The sequence below is a fragment of the Pristiophorus japonicus genome, chromosome 5 (assembly GCF_044704955.1).
Source record: "Pristiophorus japonicus isolate sPriJap1 chromosome 5, sPriJap1.hap1, whole genome shotgun sequence".
In the NCBI taxonomy this organism is placed as follows: Eukaryota; Metazoa; Chordata; class Chondrichthyes; family Pristiophoridae; genus Pristiophorus; species Pristiophorus japonicus.
The window spans coordinates 287526774-287545684 of NC_091981.1; the positions used below are offsets into that span (position 1 = coordinate 287526774).

General features: G+C 45.5%; 2 protein-coding genes across 11 annotated transcripts in view; one reads left to right on the forward strand and one right to left on the reverse strand.

Annotated features, from left to right (window-relative positions):
- Window positions 1-18911, forward strand: part of acaa1 (acetyl-CoA acyltransferase 1) — a 120762-nt gene that overhangs the window by 30807 nt on the left and 71044 nt on the right. Inside the window, exon 12 of one of the 8 annotated variants that reach the window (XR_011593407.1) lies at window positions 8493-8839. The exons of 4 other annotated variants lie outside the window; for them this stretch is intronic. Coding sequence is in view for 3 of the 4 variants with exons in the window: in XM_070881760.1 (XP_070737861.1) it covers window positions 11225-11492 (268 nt within the window). In the remaining variant the exon portion in view is untranslated. Of the gene's footprint in view, window positions 1-8492; window positions 11864-18911 lie in introns of those variants that run through there. 3 more of the 8 variants (XM_070881760.1, XM_070881763.1, XM_070881764.1) reach the window with 3 other exon arrangements.
- The window catches only part of dlec1 (DLEC1 cilia and flagella associated protein), a 214727-nt gene continuing 209616 nt past the window's right edge, over window positions 13801-18911 (reverse strand). For all 3 annotated transcript variants that reach the window (XM_070881759.1, XM_070881757.1, XM_070881758.1), the window contains 2 exons: window positions 17181-17304; window positions 13801-14051 (listed from right to left, as the gene is read on the reverse strand). In XM_070881759.1, the coding sequence (XP_070737860.1) occupies window positions 13928-14051; window positions 17181-17304 (248 nt within the window). In that variant the 3' untranslated portion in view covers window positions 13801-13927. The remainder of the gene's footprint in view (window positions 14052-17180; window positions 17305-18911) is intronic.

Here is an 18911-nt window from a genome sequence, read left to right on the forward strand (position 1 = left end):
GGTTCTAGTAGGTTAATTAACCTTATTCCAATTTAATCCAAATCAATATCTTAATTCAACCAGTAAACCACCTTTCCTTAAGCATAACATAAACAAGCAATATAAAAGTAAAAGGTATTTACATGTAATTCCCTTGCTACCCTACTATTTCCCTTTGGTGCAGAGGGTCGGCTAGTAAGAAGTAGGCCTATGCCTAGAATACCTACAATCAATACTACAGTAAATTTATACATTTTCGCAAAATGTAATTGTCCTTATTAGATTTCAGCTTCAGTTACAGGTGCTCGTTTAACGTGTGAAGCGTGGATCCAGGCTTTCTTTCCTTGGACTTTTAACAGCTGCCTGGGTAGTCAATAACACTTGATAAGGTCCCTCCCACTTGGCACCCAAAGGTTCTTTATGCAACTTTTTCACATACACCCAGACTCCCGGGATGATGTCGTGTCCTCCTTCGGGTGGATTACCCCAAGCTGTCTACCTGTCGGGAAACTGAACTAATAGCATTAGTTAGGTTCTGACAGTATGATAACAAAGTGTCACTCATTAAGTGAACATCAGCTTTCCGTAAATCGATAGTTCCTGGCAGCGACATGGGTCTTCCTGTTATAATTTCAAATGGGCTTAGACCTATAGTTCTGTTTGGGGTTGCCCTAATGCTACATAGCACTATTGGTAGTGCCTGGGGCCATGATGTTCCTTCTTGGTGATATTTGGCAAGCTGTTGTTTCAGAGTTCGATTCATTCGCTCTACTTGTCCTGATGATTGTGGATGATAAGGACAGTGTAAATCCCACATAATATTCAGACTTCTTGGCAGACAGCACCTGTAAAGTGTGTTCCCTGATCTGAGTCAATGCTACTCGGGACTCCCCATCGGGGAATGTAATCCTTACACAAGACCTTTGCAGTGTGATTGGCTGTGGCTCTTTTAGTTGGGACAGCTTCTACCCATCTAGAGAATCTGTCGACCATGACAAGAATGTTAGTGTATCCTTGGCATGAAGGAAGAGATATATAATCAACCTGCAGATGCTGGAGTGGTCCGACAGGGGCAGGGGGCCTCAGTTGGGGCATTACTGTGATGGGTCCAGAATTATTTTTCTGGCAGACCACACAGCGGTCTGTTACCAGCTGGGCATGTTTTTTTAAATCCCCGACCCCACCAGCTTTTCTGGAACAGTGCCGTCATCTGTTGTGAGGCCAAGTGTCCCCACGAGTGGATCTGTTAGGCTAAAAAAGGCATTGGCGTGACTGGCTTGTCGGTAACTCTTTGTCTCCAGACACCATCTTCGCATAGCTTAATTCCTGCCTCAATCCATGTCCATTTTTCCTCTCGGGAGCACTCACCTTGCATTGTTTGAAGGTCTCGTGTCAGAGTCCTGAGTGCTTTCAATCTGCACATCTGTGTTGGTTCTTCTGGAGGAACGCACTGTGAGGCGGCATCTTTAGCTGCCTGGTCGGCTAGGGCATTTCCCTGTGCTTCTGTGGTATTTTCCTTGGTATGGGCCTTACACTTCAGGATGGACATTTCCTGAGGTAATTGTATGGCCTCTAGTAAGTTTCGGACTTCTTTTCCATTTCGGATAGGTGTACCAGCAACAGTGAGGAATCCTCTTTTCCGCCATAACATACCAAAGTCGTGAGCGACTCCAAAAGCATAACGCGAATCTGTGTAGACATTAGCTGTCTGTCCTTCTGCTATTCGACATGTTTCTGACAGGGCCCGTAACTCGGCCTGTTGTGCTGACGTTCCTGAGGGTAAACATCCTTTTGCCACTATCTCATATAAGGTTGTAACTGCCCATCCTGCTTTTCTGGTATCATTGTCAACAAAGGAGGAACCATCTGTAAACAGGATGAGGTCTGGGTTGTGCAGAGGCTCCTCTGCTGCTAAGGTTGCTTCTTCTGTTTCTTTTAAAATCTCCACACAGTCATGCTCTTCACATTCTCCCCCCTCTTGCTCCCTCGATTCTGACATCGGGAGCATAGTTGCGGGATTAACCGGGCTGCCCGGACGATATGGTGATTAGGAGCTTCCACAACTGCTGTCCAGCGGGTCCATCTAGCTGCTGTCACCTGAGACATTCTTTTCATAGACAGCAAAGCGTGTACGGTGTGGGGACACTTGACAATCAGCTTTTGGAGGACCAGATCCGCAGTGATCATTACCGCTCGACATGTAGCTTCCATGGCCCTTAGGCAACTTCCCCATCCGAGGGCTACTGCATCCAGTTTTGCCGAATAATAGCCAATAGGTCTTTGCCGATCCCCATGTTCTTGTGTCAGTATAGCTGTCATATATCCTTCTTTCTCATGAACAAACAGGGTAAATGGCTTACCACTGTCGGGGATTCCCAGAGCCGGTGCCGAACACAAAGCCTTTTTCAAACTCAGGAAGGCCTCTTGCTGTTCTTTAGTGAGGGTGATGGCTTCTTTAGAGGCACGTTTCCCCTTTAAAATATCTTTCAATGGGCTGAGCAAGCTGTGTGAAGGAGTCAATCCAATTTCTGTTAAAGTTACACAATCCCAAAAAAGACCTTAGTTCCTGAATAGTGGTGGGTTTTTTAGCAGCCTGAATGGCTGCAGTTCTATCCTGGGTAAGTTCTCTCTTTCCTTGTGAAATCTTTTGTCCCAGGTATACAACCTCTTCTTGGGATATTTGTGCTTTGTCGATGCTGGCTTTATGTCCTTTCAGCCGAAGGTGATCCAGCAAAGCTCGTAAATCTTGTTCATGCTGTTCTTCCGTGTTTGAAGCTAGCAGGATATCGTCTACATATTGTTGGGGTAAGCATGTTAATTCCGCCCCTGTGTCTAAAAGACTGTCCACATCCTTATCGCCCACCCTCACAGTTATATATAGCCCATCTCCCCTTTGTTGTATTAGTGCGAGGAGGGGGGCCAGGGTGGGCTCTAATCGTTTTTTGCTATCCCAAGTAACTCCTTCTCTTGTTGTATTGTCAGTCGCTTAAATGCTTCTATGAGGTCATTATCTTGTGACAAGCCTGGTTTGTTGGCTGAATTGTATCCCTGGCTGCGTCCTCTTCCCCAGCCACGACCTTGCTGTTTTGCCCTGCACGTCTTGGCCCAGTGACCTTCTTTCCCACAATAATGACATTTTCCGGGTAATTTTCCTAATAACTGTTTATCGGAATCCTGGGATTTCCATCCCATAGCCTGTACAGCTCGGACTTTAGCTCCCATATCCCGATCTAATTGGTTACATCGATCCACCAATGCTGCAAAGGTAGTTCCTCTACCTTCCCAGTCCGGTAACACTACCTTAAGCGTTTTGGACAGTTCTGGCTTTAGACCTGCCACGAAAGCTGCTTTCAGGGGTCCAAACACTTGTTCATCCATTTCCTCATCCGTATTATCCATACCCGAATGTTCTAGCCACGTGCATCTAAACCGCTCGTCATACTCCAGGACCTCCTCTGTTCCTTTCTGTTGGCAGGCTGCAATTTTTCCCCAGTCTGTCTTAGCTGGACTGAAGGCTTGTAGCCAGTGTTTAATCGCATCCCACCCTGCGTCTAATTCTTGCTCATTCTGCCCCAAAGCTTCTTCTACCTTGTCGTGCAATTTTCTTCCCTGTGTTTTTGGCACCATTATGGTCAAAATTTGCATTCCGTCCCAGGGATGAAGTTGATATATATTTCTTAAGCGGTCCAATTGGTCCCATGTTTTTACTCCCCCTTTCTTTGGATTGGGCAATTCCTTGGACCATTTATCAATTTTCTCTAGGTCTGCCGGATCATGAACTAAGTATTCTCCGTACACCCTTCTCTTTGTTTTTTTGGTTCCGCCCTCATCCGCAGTCTCTTCTGATTTGACTACAACTCGTCTTTTTTTAAACGGGGCAAAGCACACCCCTAATTCTTCATCATCCTCCGACACTGTATTGTCGGAGGATTCAGAAACCGTATCTATTCCTCGGTCGTGTCTTCGGGTTTGCGCTTTTAATTTATCCAAACATGGGTACCCTGGGAATTGATCAATACATTTTCCTTCTCCTATTACTGTCTCTTGACCTAATGATTTTTTCCATTCTTTAATTTCACCTTTAAGTTCTTTAACTTCCGCTTCCAGCTTTTCAAGTTCAAGCTTTTACTGTCGCAGCTGTGCACAAACAGCTTGTAATTGATCGAGAACTGACCAGTACAAAGGATCATGTTGGGAACGCATTATAATTTCATTCCGCTTTCGAATCTGGCCCATAACGGCTAGAGACCATCTAGTTCGCTCTTTATTTTTCATACGGGTCATTTTTCCCCAGACCCTTTTAATCTCGTCCAAGGACCATTGTCCTTTGGAGGTTGCATACTTTTGTTCGATCTTAATACAGGTTTTAGATAAGTTGAATTGTTGCTCTATGTATTCTTTCAACTGTTCGAGAATTAAATCTTGCGAAACTTCAGGTGGTGCCTGCCCACCTTTAACAGTTGTAGGCAATTCTTTGTTCTTATCTCCTGCTGCCATTATACTGAGTTCTTTACTGGGGTCTCGAGTCGTAAGTTTTCTAGCTGATCAATAGGTCGGTGATTAATTAACTAACACACCGCCGAAGTTTAGACGTCTATGGGACCTCGAGCCGACTACCAACCGGAGGGTTCGCAAACCGGAGGCTTTCGGAATCGCGCAGAAGGAGAGGCGAATTTAGACTTTTGACCGAGAACTTTTTTTTTTTTAAAAGAGGAGTCCTTACCTCGAGATATAGGTCCGATGTCCAAAATTCAGTTTCTTTCCTCAGCGATCCTGTTCGCAGCGCCAAAATTGTTCGATCTCTTAATTTCCAATGAAATACGAACTCCGATGGTAGTTTTAACTTTTTAATACTGGCAGAGAGCAACAAACTGCTGGCTGATTGCCAGTTTCTTTGTCTTACTGAGACACATGGTCAAAATGGCTGTACTTTATACCTGGATCAATTTACAGAAAAGAACTCGCCTTCTTTGACCTTATTGGCTCAATTGAAAGTCTTTTAACGTTTTATTGGCTCGCTACCCAAGGTCTGAAAATGTCAAGTTGATTGATGAGTTAATGCAACATGCTGAGCAGCACGTAGTAGCTTTGACTTGGGGGTCTGTGAATTTTCAAAGCCTGTCTAAATGAGCCTGTTTGAATTCTCTATCACTAAGATCATGGCTGATCTGCTCTTGGGCTAAGCTCCACTTCCCTGCCCGCTCCCCATAACCCTTCACTCCCTTATCATTCGAAAATCTCTCTATCTCCACCTTAAATATATTCAATGACCCAGCCACCACAACTCTCTGGGCAGAGAATTCCACAACCCTCTGAAAGAAGAAATTTCTCCTCATCTCCGTTCTAAATGGGTTGCCCCTTATTCTGAAACTATGCCCCCAGTTCTAGATTCCCCCACGAGTGGAAACATCCTCTCTGTATCTACCTTGTCGAGCCCCCTCAGTATCTTACATATTTCAATAAGATTACCTCTCATTCTTCTAAACTCCAATGAGTATAGGCTCAACCTCTCTGACAACCCCTTCATCTCAGCAATCAACCTCATGAACCTGCTCTGAACTGCTTCCAATGCAAGTGTATCCCTCGGGGCACAACGGACATGATTTTTGCAGCGCGACAGATGCAGGGAACAGCACCATCCCTTACACATGACCGCCTTTGATCTTACAAAGGCCTTTGTCACCGTCAACCGCGAGGGTCTATGGAGCGTCCTCCTCCGTTTCGGATGCCCCCAAAAGTTCGTCACCATTCTCCGCCTGCTCCACGACGACATGCAGGCCGTGATCCTTCACCAACGGATCCATTACAGACCCAATCCACATCCGGACCGGGGTCAAACAGGACTGCGTCATCACCCCAACCCTCTTCTCAATCTTCCTCGCTGCCAAGCTCCACCTCTCAGCCGACACGCTCCCCACTGGAGTGGAAATAAACTACAGAACCAGTGAGAACCTGTTCAACCTTCGCCGTCTCCAGGCCAGGTCCAAGACCACCCTAACCTCTGACGTCGAGCTACAGTACGCGGATGATGCCTGCGTCTGCGCACGTACAGAGGCTGAACTCCAGGACATAGTCAATGTATTTACTGAGGCATAAGAAAGCATGGGCCTTACGCTAAACATCAGTAAGATAAAGGTCCTTTCACCAGCCTGTCCTTACCGCACAGCACTGTCCCCCAGTCATCAAGATCCACAACGCGGCCCTGGACAACGTGGACCACTTCCCCTATCTCGGGAGCCTCCTATCAACAAGAGCAGCATTGCCGACGAGATCCAACACCGGCTCCAGTGCAGCCTTCGGCCGCCTGAGGAAAAGAGTTTTTGAAGACCAGGCCCTCAAAATTACCATCAAGCTCATGGTTTACAGGGTTGTAGTAATACTCACCCTCCTGTATAGCTCAGAAACATGGACCATGTACAGTAGATACCTCAAGTCGCTGGAGAAATACCACCAACGATGTCTCCGCAAGATCCTACAAATCCCCTGGGAGGACACACGTACCAATGTTAGTGTCCTTGACCAGGCCAACATCCCCAGCATTGAAGCACTGACCACACTTGGGCGGGCCACATTATTCGCATGCCAGACATGAGACTCCCAAAGCAAACGCTCTACTTGGAACTCCTTCACGGCAAACGAGCCAAAGGTGGGCAGCGGAAACGTTACAAGGATACCCTCAAAGCCTCCCTGATAAAGTGCAACATTCCCACTGACACCTGGGAGACCCTGGCCAAAGACCGCCCTAAGTGGAGGAAGTGTATCTGGGAGGGCGCCGAGCACCTCGAGTCTTGTCGCCGAGAGCATGCAGAAATCAAGTGCAGGCAGCGGAAAGAGCGTGCAGAAAACAAGTCCCACCCTCCCCTTCCCTCAACGACTATTTGCCCCACTTGTGACAGGGACTGTGGTTCTCGTATTGGACTGTACAGCCACCTAAGAACTCATGTTAAGAGTGGAAGCAAGTCTTCCTCGATTCCGAGGGACTGCTTGGGATCCCTCCATAACTAAGGAGACCAAACTGTACACAGTACTCTAGGTATCGTCTCACCAATACCCTGTACAGTTGTAGCAGGACCTCCCTACTTTTATACTCTATCCCCCTTGCAATAAAGGCAAACATTCCATTTGCCTTCCTGATTACTTGCTGTACCTGCATACTAATTTTTTGTGTTTCATGAACAAGGACCCCCAGGTCTTTCTGTACTGCAGCATTTTGTAATCTCTCTCCATTTAAATAATAATTTGCTTTTTTATTTAACCTGCCAAAGTGGATAACCTCAAACTTTCCCATATTATACTCCATCTGCCAAATTTTTGCTCACTCACTTAGCCTGTCTATGTCCTTTTGCAGATTTTTTGTGTCCTCCTCACAATTTGCTTTCCCACCCGTCTTTGTATCATCAGCAAACTTGGCTACATTACACTCTGTCCCTTCATCCAAGTCATTAATGTAGATTGTAAATAGTTGAGGCCCCAGCACCGATCCCTGCGGCATCCCACTAGTTACAGTTTGCCAACTGGAAAATGACCCATTTATCCCGACTGTTTTCTGTTAGTTAGCCAATCCTCTATCCGTGCTGATATATTACCCCTAACCCCATGAACTCTTATGTGCTCAGCATCCCAGCCATATTTCAGCAAGAAATGTTGACCAGTAATGTGGTTCTACACAGTAGAAGTCACACACTGGGGACCTGTAGGGCCTTCGTTAATTAGGGGCATCTAACGACTTCGCCATTGCTTCCCACCAACATCCAGGAAACGTTCTAAATCCATGGGGGTCACAACTATATTAAAAAAACTATAACATGGGGAAAAATCCATTCAGCCTAGTGAAATTCTTGTTCGATGACGCTCTTGTGAAGTGCCTTGCGATGTTTTATGCAAGTTATTGCTGAGAAAGAAACGACTTGCATTTATATAATGTGTTTATACATTATACATACTGAGTGTGATTTTTTTTAAATTAATTGTAAGAATTAACCTCTGGACATCCCAAAGACGTGAGAGGAATACTCAGATAATCAGTTTTTTAAAAGTGATGTTGGTTGAGATATAAATATTGGCCAGGATATCTTCAAACAGTGCCTTCGTATCTTTTACGTCCTCCTGAGAAGGCAGTCGGGGCCTTGGTTTAACATTTCATCCAAAAGGCTGCACCTCCGACAGTGTGGCACTCCCTCAGCACTACACTGGGAGTGGCAGCTTAGATTTTGTGCTCAAGTGTCTGGAGTGGGACTTGAACCCACAACCTTCTGACTCTGAGGCAAGAGTGCTACCCACTGAATCACAGCTGCCACTAGTTTAGTGATTCTTCCATCATGGCACCTGATTGTGTTTTGAACAACCCCAATGTTTTCTCCTTTCTTGTTGGTAAATTATTCCAAATATTTCTCATTCTTCAGAGTAAGGCTTCTTCTGGTGTTTGCTTTTCACTCGTTCCCATTGATGTCCTCCAGTTCTGCTTTCTAGTAGGAGACTGCTGGGTTCTCAACGACTTTGTGCTTGTGTTCCAGAGCCTATGGCGTTGTCTCCATGTGCATTGGGACGGGAATGGGGGCTGCTGCCGTGTTTGAATACCCGGCAAACTGAGATCTTCAGCAGGAAGACCAACAGGTGGAAAAACTGCTTGACCACCAATAACAGTGAGCCATCTCACACGGACTGTCCCTTCGAGTGCTGTTCCCTGGTTATTCCCTCCCTAATCCAGGTCCCCTTTTGCTGCACTAGTCTCCCGCTCAACACCACGACGTAACAACCATCTCCCCAGCTAACTGCCCAGGTCTAGTGCTAATATGCTGGGGAGTTCATGGAATTGGTTGATCTTTCTATCGATACCACATCTGGACTCCTCCTCTTTAAGGTGGGTTCTGCCTTGCTGGCTTTAAGAATTTGCTGTTTGGGGAGTTTGAAAGCCAGAGTATCTGTGGGACAGTACGTCAGTATTCCATTATACTGAGAATTCCACTATGTGATGAAACTGAATGTGATTTTTTTTATTAATTGTAAGAATTAACCTCAGTGATTTAATTGGGCCCAGTGGTGACTGACTGCACGCTGCCTTTTTAAATTCGGCCGCTTTGCTTGATCTGTACTCAACTGACCAAGTCCACTGATCACATACAGTCCTAAATATCCATCCTTTACCCTGCAACTTCCGAATCCTCGCACCATCTCCTCACTCTCAGGACCTCCCAAACTGTGGAACTCCTCACCTCCCTCTGTCTTTCCTCCCACAGTTTGCGGGATTTTGAGAGTCACATTTATTGTCCTCTGTCTAGCCAATCCTCCTCCTCCTCCTCCTCTCTCCTGCTCTCTTCAGACTCGGTGACCTGCATTGTGGACCCATCCCTTCGCCACGACTTCTCGATGGAAAGGTTGGAGTCACTATCCGCCTGGGATGGTCGCTCGTGCTACATGAGAAGGAATCGTTCCATCCTACCCTTCTGACCCCCAACACCACGTAGAGTAGTTTAATTGGATGTAATGCAGACCAATTTCAGCTGTTTACAGAGTATCATTAAATGAAACTGCGGTGATGAACTTCTGTTCCTGTATAGTGAACGGTAAGTGAACCAGAGTTATTGGCTTTGTTGTGAATAATTAATAGGACAGTGAACCATGAAATTAGTGTTTGGAAAGGTGGGCGCGCTAGGCCAATGTGCGGTGAGCACATTGGTGATCAGTGCATCAAGACTTGTGCCTCAATGTGTGGTGGGGATTGCTGAATACAACTGAGGTCTTGACCACTGCCATGACTGTAGCACTGCAATTGTGAGTGGGTTGGAACTGGGTCAGAAGTGAAATATTAATTTGCTCTCAGTCACCCACCATGAATATCCTACAGTTTGTTTTTACTTTTTCTTACGAATTAGCAGTCAGAATTATACAAGAATGCCTCTTTTGTGTGTACAAATTGAATTCTGGTTTGTATTGGACATACCACAGGACAGGTTCTTTGAGGTCTGTTACTATGTACTTTGAAAGCAGTTATTATATCATCAATATCCAGGTTACCGCAAATCGCCATCTCTGAGCTAGTTGGTTCATTCTGACATTTTCCCCATCACTCTGTTCTCAGCAGCTATCTCTTCCTTCTCTTTCAATCATCAGTCAATCAACACAATCTCATTTTTGCTAGTAATTTGTTCCTTTAAGTTCCTAATACGCTGTCCTCCCCATCCTGCTCCCTCCATGATGGTGATTGTCTCACCCCCACCATCTCCTCCCAATCCACTGCTTAAACTACCCCCTCGTATCTCTCGCAAATACCGCGGATGCTGGAAGTCTCCACAGCAGCGGCTGTGGAGAGAGAAACCGAGTTACCGTTTCATGTCGGTGACCTTGTGTCAGACCTGCTGACTATATCCAACAATTTCTATGACTTGATATCTCTTGCTCTTTTCAATCTTGACGGCGGGTCCTCGGCTGAGGAGCTTTAATGAAACGGGTGATTTTGAAATGGTGCCTCTCGTGTGACGGCAGTGATTGGTGGATTTCTGCTGACCTCCAAGGGCTGACTGCCGATCATGGGAAGTGAAAACCATTTTCACTCACACGAAGGCTGTTCAGGCCACACTATTACATTTTGGGTCCAAAGATATCATTGCAGTGGGCCAGAATGCTATCCTTTCATCTTAGTCTGGATTCACATCCGGCCTCGACAGCAATTGCAGCCCTACTTGCCCAGCACACAATAAAATGGCTCTAATTCCATTCCAGTGGATGGTGGCGCTCCCAGGCCATCAGTCACACATGGTTTATGGCACCAAGGGGACCCATCAAATCCTTTCTAGTGTTAGTCCCTTCCCCAGGGAGTTCTAGGTTAATCCCATCAACTTGTTCGTCTCCTTGTTCTTTTAAAGCGAATGCTCTAACTTGGTGTACCATTGCAGTTAGCAGTGAGGTTGGGGTTCAGGCAAGTGTAGAGATTTATTCTGCTTGATGCTGCTCCTGGGTACCTGGGGCAGGAAAGTGTCCCTTTCCCAGCACTGGCTCACCACCTCCTCTCCACAGCTATTTGACATTAACTTTCTCTTGTTCAGATGCATTTGGCAGTATGATTTTCCAAAATAACCTAGAAGGATGCGCTGCGTTTCCCCAGTGACCCATCAACTAAGACCCAATTAAATGTGCCCCCTCTATTTGAAGAGGTCCAACACATAACAGAACAGAACTTAACCATAATAAGAAAAGGAAGAAACTTATCCGACTAAATAACTATGTTGTTCTGGTTGTGCACTTCCAGCCCCTGCGGTGCTCACCGGTCGTGGAGGGCCCCAAGTGAACCAGCGGACACCGTGTGCTCCTTCTCCTGGGCAGCGGAGGGGGCAGGTAGCGAGAACAAGACCCCTTCCCCCACATCGGCTGCGTCCAACCTGGACCTGTTGATGGCCACCTTGGCCAGGCCTAGGAGCAGACCCACAAGGGGGTCCTTGGACTTGCCCGCTCACCCCGTTTCCCACCCTCCCCCATGCACCGGCTGGCTAAAGATCAGGAGCGCTGGACTGAAGTGAAACCAGAAATTGAGGAGCAGCCCCTTCAAGTAACTGGACAGGAGCTGCATTCTCTCTCATTCAATAAAAATATGCAACAGACCCATCCAAGCCATTTGGCGGAATGTGCTACAAATCGCTGTCGGCGTCTTCCAGGTTTCACTATAAATTGAGCCTTTTATTAGTCATGATTAAAACTGGGATTAGCTCGACACTTTATATATAGGAGGAACCATCCGTCCCAAGTATTTTCTTTTTACAGCGCGGAGCACAATGATGGGATTGTTCTGCCAGAAGTAATTTGTTTCATGACTTGTCTGAAATTATTTTCTTTCTTAAAAAAAAAAAAAAAATTACATTGACTTGTTCTGCTTTCTAATAAAGATGATATTTTAAAAAAAACATAATCATTGGTTTGAGTCTCTGGTGAAAGTGACACTTGAATCCATTGTCCTCTTAAGATTTGAAGGGGTTGATAAAATGTGCTCACCTTCTGTTGGCACCATTGACACCCATGTCTAAACAGGACCCTGAGACTCTCCAGTTGCCCAGGTCAGACCACAACTGGAGTATTGCGTCCAGTTCTGGTCAACAAGGTAGAATGACACTGGGGCTTTAACGGGTTAAATTATGAGGACGGGTTGCAGAGACTTGGCTTGTATTCCCTTGAGTACAGAAGATTGAGGGGTAATTTGATCAAGGTGTTTAAAATGTTAAAGGATTCGATGGGGCCAGATAAACTATTTCCTCTGGTGCAGGAATCAAAAACAAGGGGATGTAATTTGAAGCCATCCAGGATTGAAATCAGGAAGTATGTTTCACACAAAGGGCAGTGGAAATGTAGAACTCTCTCCTCCCCTCCCCCCCAAAAGACTGGATATTGGGGGACAATTGGAGCTTTCAAAACTGCGATGGATAGATTTTTGTTGGTAAGGGCATCGAGGGATGTGGAGCCAAGGCAGGTAAACGGAGTTGAGGTACAGATCAGCCACGATCTAATTGAATGGCGGAGCAGGTTCGAGGGGCTGAATGGCCTCCTGCTATTTTCCTCAAGGAAGACATTGGAAGCCCTGGAGGCACGACAAAGCAGAGCCACGCGACGACTGCCTAATGTTAAAGGTGTGAGTTGTGAAGGAAGAATGGAGAAACTTTTCTGCCATGAAGGGAAGTGTTGAAGAGAAGTATCTTCGAGCTGTGCAAGACGGTGAACGGTATGGAAAAGGTAGATTCAGAAAATTACTTGAAACTACGCAGAGTAGGGAAAGCGGACACGGGTGCAAACTAGTAAACGGCAAATGGAGGACTGATGGCAGCAAGTTCTTCCGACTGCCTTCAACACACGGAACAAACTCCTGGGCAGAACGGTGGGAATGAAAACACTGGAGTTATTTAAACATGCAGGTGGAGGCGGCCATGGGAAGGGGACCGTGAGGTATTGCTGGATGGATGAACATAGATAGGTTGAATGTCACTGTCACATACAACAACAACCTATATTTATATAGCACCTTAAACCTGGTAAAACACCCTTGACAGGAGTGTTCTAAAACAAAAATTGACACCGAGCCACAAAAGAAATTGGGGCAGATAACCAAATATATCTGATATTTTACCAACAAAAATCTATCGCAGTCTTGAAAGCTCCAATTGTCCCACAGCTGGAGGAGATTACAGAGATGGGGAGGGGCAAAGCCATGGAGAGATTTAGAAACCAGGATGAGTATCTTAAAACTGAGGCTTTGCTTAACCGGGAGCCAATGTAGGTCAGTGAGCACAGGGGTGATGGGTGAAAACGGGACTTGGTGTGAGTTGGGACACGGGCAGTCAAGTTTACGGCGGGTAGAATGTGGGAGGCCATTCAGGAGTGTGTTGGAATAGTCAAGTCTAGAGGTAACAAAGGCATGGATGAGCTGAGGCAGGGGTGGGGACGGGCAATATTAAGGAATTTACCTTGTAAGTTTGAAGCTGATAAAACATCTAGTCGGACGTTATTCTACAGGAATCGTGTGGGGGAGAGCGAGAGGAACAGCAAGGGGAACAATTCCAATTAATCTAACCATTGGGGGGTTAATTCTAACATAACCCGCTCGTCGCGGAATAGACTGGATCAGAAGTGACCGCAGTTTTACACCCCGCCCAATATGACTCGAAGTAAATGGAGGGCGGGGTTTAGAACCGGCATTTCACCCTATTCCGTGGGCTTCCTGCCTGGTGAGTTAAAACGACCCCCATATTAAGAGTTCATGAAGACATTGCTGCGTGCCTTTCACACAAGGAACCAATCTTCGTCACTACAAATGTTATATTTAATTTTTTTTTTAAAAACAACTTTCAAATTTTCAAAAGGTTTATTACCAGTGATGTTCTCTAACTGAGTTTATGAAAACTACACAACATTAATATTTAAGTCAACAGATTTGTTTATGGGGTGGAGACATTTTTGATTTCTGCTGAGGCTACGGTGTGTACAAAGCTTCATATCTTCCGTCAATCGATCCACTTCCTCGGACTTGGAATGTTACGGGTTTCTCTCCCAGTATTCCTTGGATGGTGACCTTTGTTTTGTACACTTTACTGTCCCTGTGGTGAAGCAAGAGCAATGCGAGGAGTGAGCGGACTAGGGAACACGAGTAAGAATTTTTGGGAGCAGGGAAAGCTGTTGGGCTGGAGGAAACCATCCCTTATTCATAGAAACAGAGAAACATGGAAAATAGGTGCAGGAGTAGGCCATTCGGCCCTTCGAGCCTGCACCACCATTCAATATGATCATGGCTGATCATGCAACTTCACTACCCCATTCCTGCTTTCTCTCCATAGCCCTTGATCCCTTTAGCCGTAAGGGCCACATCTAACTCTTTTTTGAATATATCTTAACGAACTGGCCTCAACAACTTTCAGACATCAACCCAACCTTCTCACCTTATCCTTCTCACTCCAGAAACTCATCCAACTCTCTCTTGAACCCCCACCACCTAATTACCACCGCAGGAGGCCATTCTGCCCATCGCACCTAAACCACTAGCACTTTCCCATCTCTTTCCTGGTAAATTTAAAGGAACACAAACCAAATTTGTGCAACCCTATCCAAGGCCAAATGCATCCTTCCTGAGGTGTGGTGCCCAAACCTGAACGCAGTGTCCAGATGGGGCCTGACCAAGGCTCTGTACACCTGAGGCATCGCTTCGTATTCCAGACCACTTGATGTGAAGGCCAACATTCCATTAGCCTTTGCAGATTCTTTGCATCCTCCTCACAACTTGTTTTCCCACCTATCTTTATCATCAGCAAATTTGGCTACATTACACTTGGTCCCTTCATCCAAGTCAATAATATAGAAGGTAAATAATTGAGGCCCCAGCACTGATCCCTGTGGCACCCCACTAGTTACAGTTTACCAACCTGAAAATTACCCATTTATCCTAACTCTTTGGTTTCTGTTAGTTAGCCAATCCTCTATTCATGATAATATATTACCCCAACCCTGTGAGCTCTTGTGCAGTAACCTTATCGAATGCCTTCTGGAAATCCAAGTACACATCTACTGGTTCCCCTTTATCCACCCTGCTCTTTACATCCTCGAAGAACTGCAGCAAATTTGTCAAACATGATTTCCCTTTCATAAAACCACGCTGACTCTGCTTGACTCTATTATGATTTTCCAAATGTCCTGCTACTGCTTCCTTAAAAATGGACTCCAGCATTTTCCCAATGACAGATGTTAGGCTAACTGCTCTATAGTTTCCTGCTTTCTGTCTCTCTTTTTTCTTAAATAGGGGCTTTATATTTGCAGTTTTCCAATCTGCTAGGACCTTTCCAGAATCCAGGGAATTTTGGTAGATTACAACCAATGTATCAACTATCTCTGCAGCCACTTCTTTTAAGACCCTAGGATGCAGGCCATCAGATCCAGGGGACTTGTCCACCTTTAGTCTCATTAGTTTGCCTAGTACTTTTTTCTCTAGTGATCGTGATTGTTTTAAGTTCCCCCCTCCCAATAGCCCCTTGATTATCAATTATTGGGATGCTTTTAGTGTCTTCTACTATGAAGACTGATACAAAATATTTGTTCAAAGTCTCTGTCATTTCTTTGATTCCCATTATTAATTCTCCTGTCTCATCCGCTAAGGGACCAACATTTAATTTAGCTACTCTCTTCCTTTTTATATACTTATAGAAGATCTTACTATCTGTTTTTATATTTCTTGCTTGTTTATCTCATAATATGTTCTCTCTCATTTTTTTTAGTTGTCCTTTGCTGGTTTCTAAAAATTTCCCAATCCTCTGGCCTTCCACTAATCTTTGCAACATTGTATGGCTTTGTTTTCAATTTGATACCATCCTTAACTTCCTGAGTTAGCCATGGACGGTTCATCCTTCTCTTGAAGTCTTTCTTTCTCACTAGAATATATCTTTGCTGAGAGTTATGAAATATCTCCTTAAATGTTTGCCACTGCTTATCTACCGTCTTACCCTTTAATTTATTTTCCCAGTCCACTTTAGCCAACTCTGTCTTCATATCTTTGAACTTGCCTTTATTTAAGTTTAGGACATTAGTTTGAGACCCAAGTTTCTCACCCTCGAACTGAATTTGAAATTCTACCATGCTATGATCACTCTTTCCAAGAGGATCCTTTACTATAAAATAATTAATTAATCCAGTCTCATTACAAATTACCAGATCTAAAATAGACTGCTCCCTGATTGGTTCCACAATGTATTGTTCTAAGAAATTATCCCGAATACACTCTATGAACTCTTCCTCAAGGCTACCATTGCCAATTTGATTTGTTCAATCAATATGAAGATTAAAATCGCCCGGAAGAACAGCCCTACTCTTCTTCGATATAGTGTCGTGGGATCGTTTACGTACACCTAAGGGGGCAGACGGGATCTCGGGTTAATGTCTCATCTGAAAGACAGCACCTCCGACACATAGTTGGTACTGCACTTAAGCTCCACTCCACGATCTAAGCACATAATCTAGGCTGACACTCCGTACTGAGTCTATGCTGCATTAAGGATGCTGCACCTTTCATTAAACTGAGGGTTGTGTCTTTTCTGATGGTTCAGTGGATGTTAAAGTCAGCAGGCAGCTCACCCTGTGTCCTGGGATCTTGCTGTGTACAAAATAGCTAAATATTTGTCCATAAAACAACAGTGACTGCATTCAAAGCAGTTCAATGTATGTAAATTGACTTGGGATGTTTGAGGGATGTGATAAGGCACTATATCGAAATGCAAAAACTCTCCTTTTTAATCAAGACCCAATTATACAGTTGGTTGATACCAACTGTTATGGACTGCGTTTTTTCAGCATTCATTCTTGATGTGTGCATCCTTGGAAAGGTTGCCCGGAGATGGGTCTTCTATTCTTTGTAGCGGCTTGCTAGTCCACTTGAGAGGGCAGTTAAGAGTCAATCACTTTGATGTGGGATTGAGGTCACATATAGACTAGATAAGGGTGGGAAGTAAAGGACATTAGTTGGGCTTTTACGACAATCCGACAGCTTCGTGATCACTTTTACTGACACCGGCTATTTTTATTGGCAGATTTCTACAAACTGAATTCACGTTCTCAAACTGGCCCCGGTGGGATTTGAACCCACGTTCTTTGGATTACTGCACCAGTAACGTAACCACTACCCATATATTTCTCTGCAGATGATGGCAGGATGAACCTCCAGTGCAGTGTTATGGGGACTTGGTTACCTGGCGGTGAAGTTAATCTGTATTGCTGTTCGGCTCGATGATAGATGGATGGTGTGAGCCTCCAGAATCCCACACAGGGGACAAACTTCAAACACACCTTGGTCCTCCTGACTTTCACACGGAGCTGTGGAGAGATGGGAGGAGTTCAACACTGAGTGATACTATCCATTCAATCTGGCAACAGAACAGGGTCCATCATTGCCTTGGGGACATGAGACATGAGACTCCCAAAGCAAGCGCTCTACTCGGAACTCCTTCACGGCAAACGAGCCAAAGGTGGGCAGAGGAAACATTACAAGGACACCCTCAAAGCCTCCCTGATAAAGTGCAACAGCCCCACTGACACCTGGGAGTCCCTGGCCAAAGACCGCCCTAAGTGGAGGAAGTGCATCCGGGAGGGCACTGAGCACCTCGAGTCTCATCGCCGAGAGCATGCAGAAATCAAGCGCAGGCAGCGGAAGGAGTGTGCAGCAAACCTGTCCCACCCTCCCCTTCCCTCAATGACTATCTGTCCCACCTGTGACAGGAACTGTGGTTCTCGTATTGGACTGTTCCGTCACCTAAGGACTCACTTTAAGAGTGGAAGCAAGTCTTCCTCGATTCCGAGGGACTGCCTATGATGACGATGGGGTAGGTCTCCGCACCGATGAAAGTGAGGGAGGGGGATGAAGCACTCCAAATATTGGTACCTTGTGTGAGTATCAACTACTCCCCAGGTCAGCTATATATAGCACCCTGTAATGCTCTCTATCATGCCTCCGTCTTCCATTTCTCACACCAGTCATTCTGAGTGAGATTGCCAATAAAGTGCCAGTTTTGTGCTGTTCCAACGCTGCTAAGAACAAGACTGAGATGGTCCAACCCCTCAGTTCACGTGTGACAGTTGCAGCCAAGAAAGAGGATTTGCATCCTTTCAGTCTATTGCATTGGAGCCCAAGTCATAGAGGTGAAAGCACAGTATTCAACCTCGTACCTCCTGGTCCCAATGTCATCACCATGTCGCATGCCGGCAGCATATTAGCTGCGGAGACATAGGGAAAGGTTTGGGGCAGAGTTCCTTCTCGTGTTGCTTGTGAGGTGCCTTTGGGGAACAGTCTGGTCTAGGCCAGCAAAAAGCTCAGCAACTTCATGCTATTTAGAAAGTTAAAATATGGAAGGAGGGCATTTGGCCTATTGCCCCACGTGCTGGCTCTCCTAATGAGCTATCCACCTTTGTGTGAAAAGGTGCTTTCTGACACCACACCTGCAACGGCCTAGCTCTAATTTTAAGATTATATCCTCTTGTTCTGCACTCCCTCACCACAGGAAATAGCTCTTCATCCTCCTTTCTCGCAGTTTAATGTTTTACAGCAAGGGGTTCTGATGGACAGACTCTCTAAGAGGAGAGTCACTGATCCACTTTCGGTAAGTGAAGGCAAATTCGTTCTTGTGGCTGTAAGAAAATCCGGAGTGAGGCCCTGTGGACCATCAAACCTTTACACCCAGAGACCGTGTGTGTATTGTGGATTTCTCTCTTACACTCGGATTAGACCCTTGGATCTAATCACACTTACAAAATCTTTCATTTATAAAGGGCACAAAGGTTGACATTTTGCGCGTTCGCTATTAGCAGTGAAGGCAATAAAACACGGGCATCAGGTACATCTCCCCACTGTGTGACGGAGGCTGGGGCAACACGCCACACCAAGCACTGTGCGCTCGATTATAAAATGGATGGCTGTCTTCGTCTCG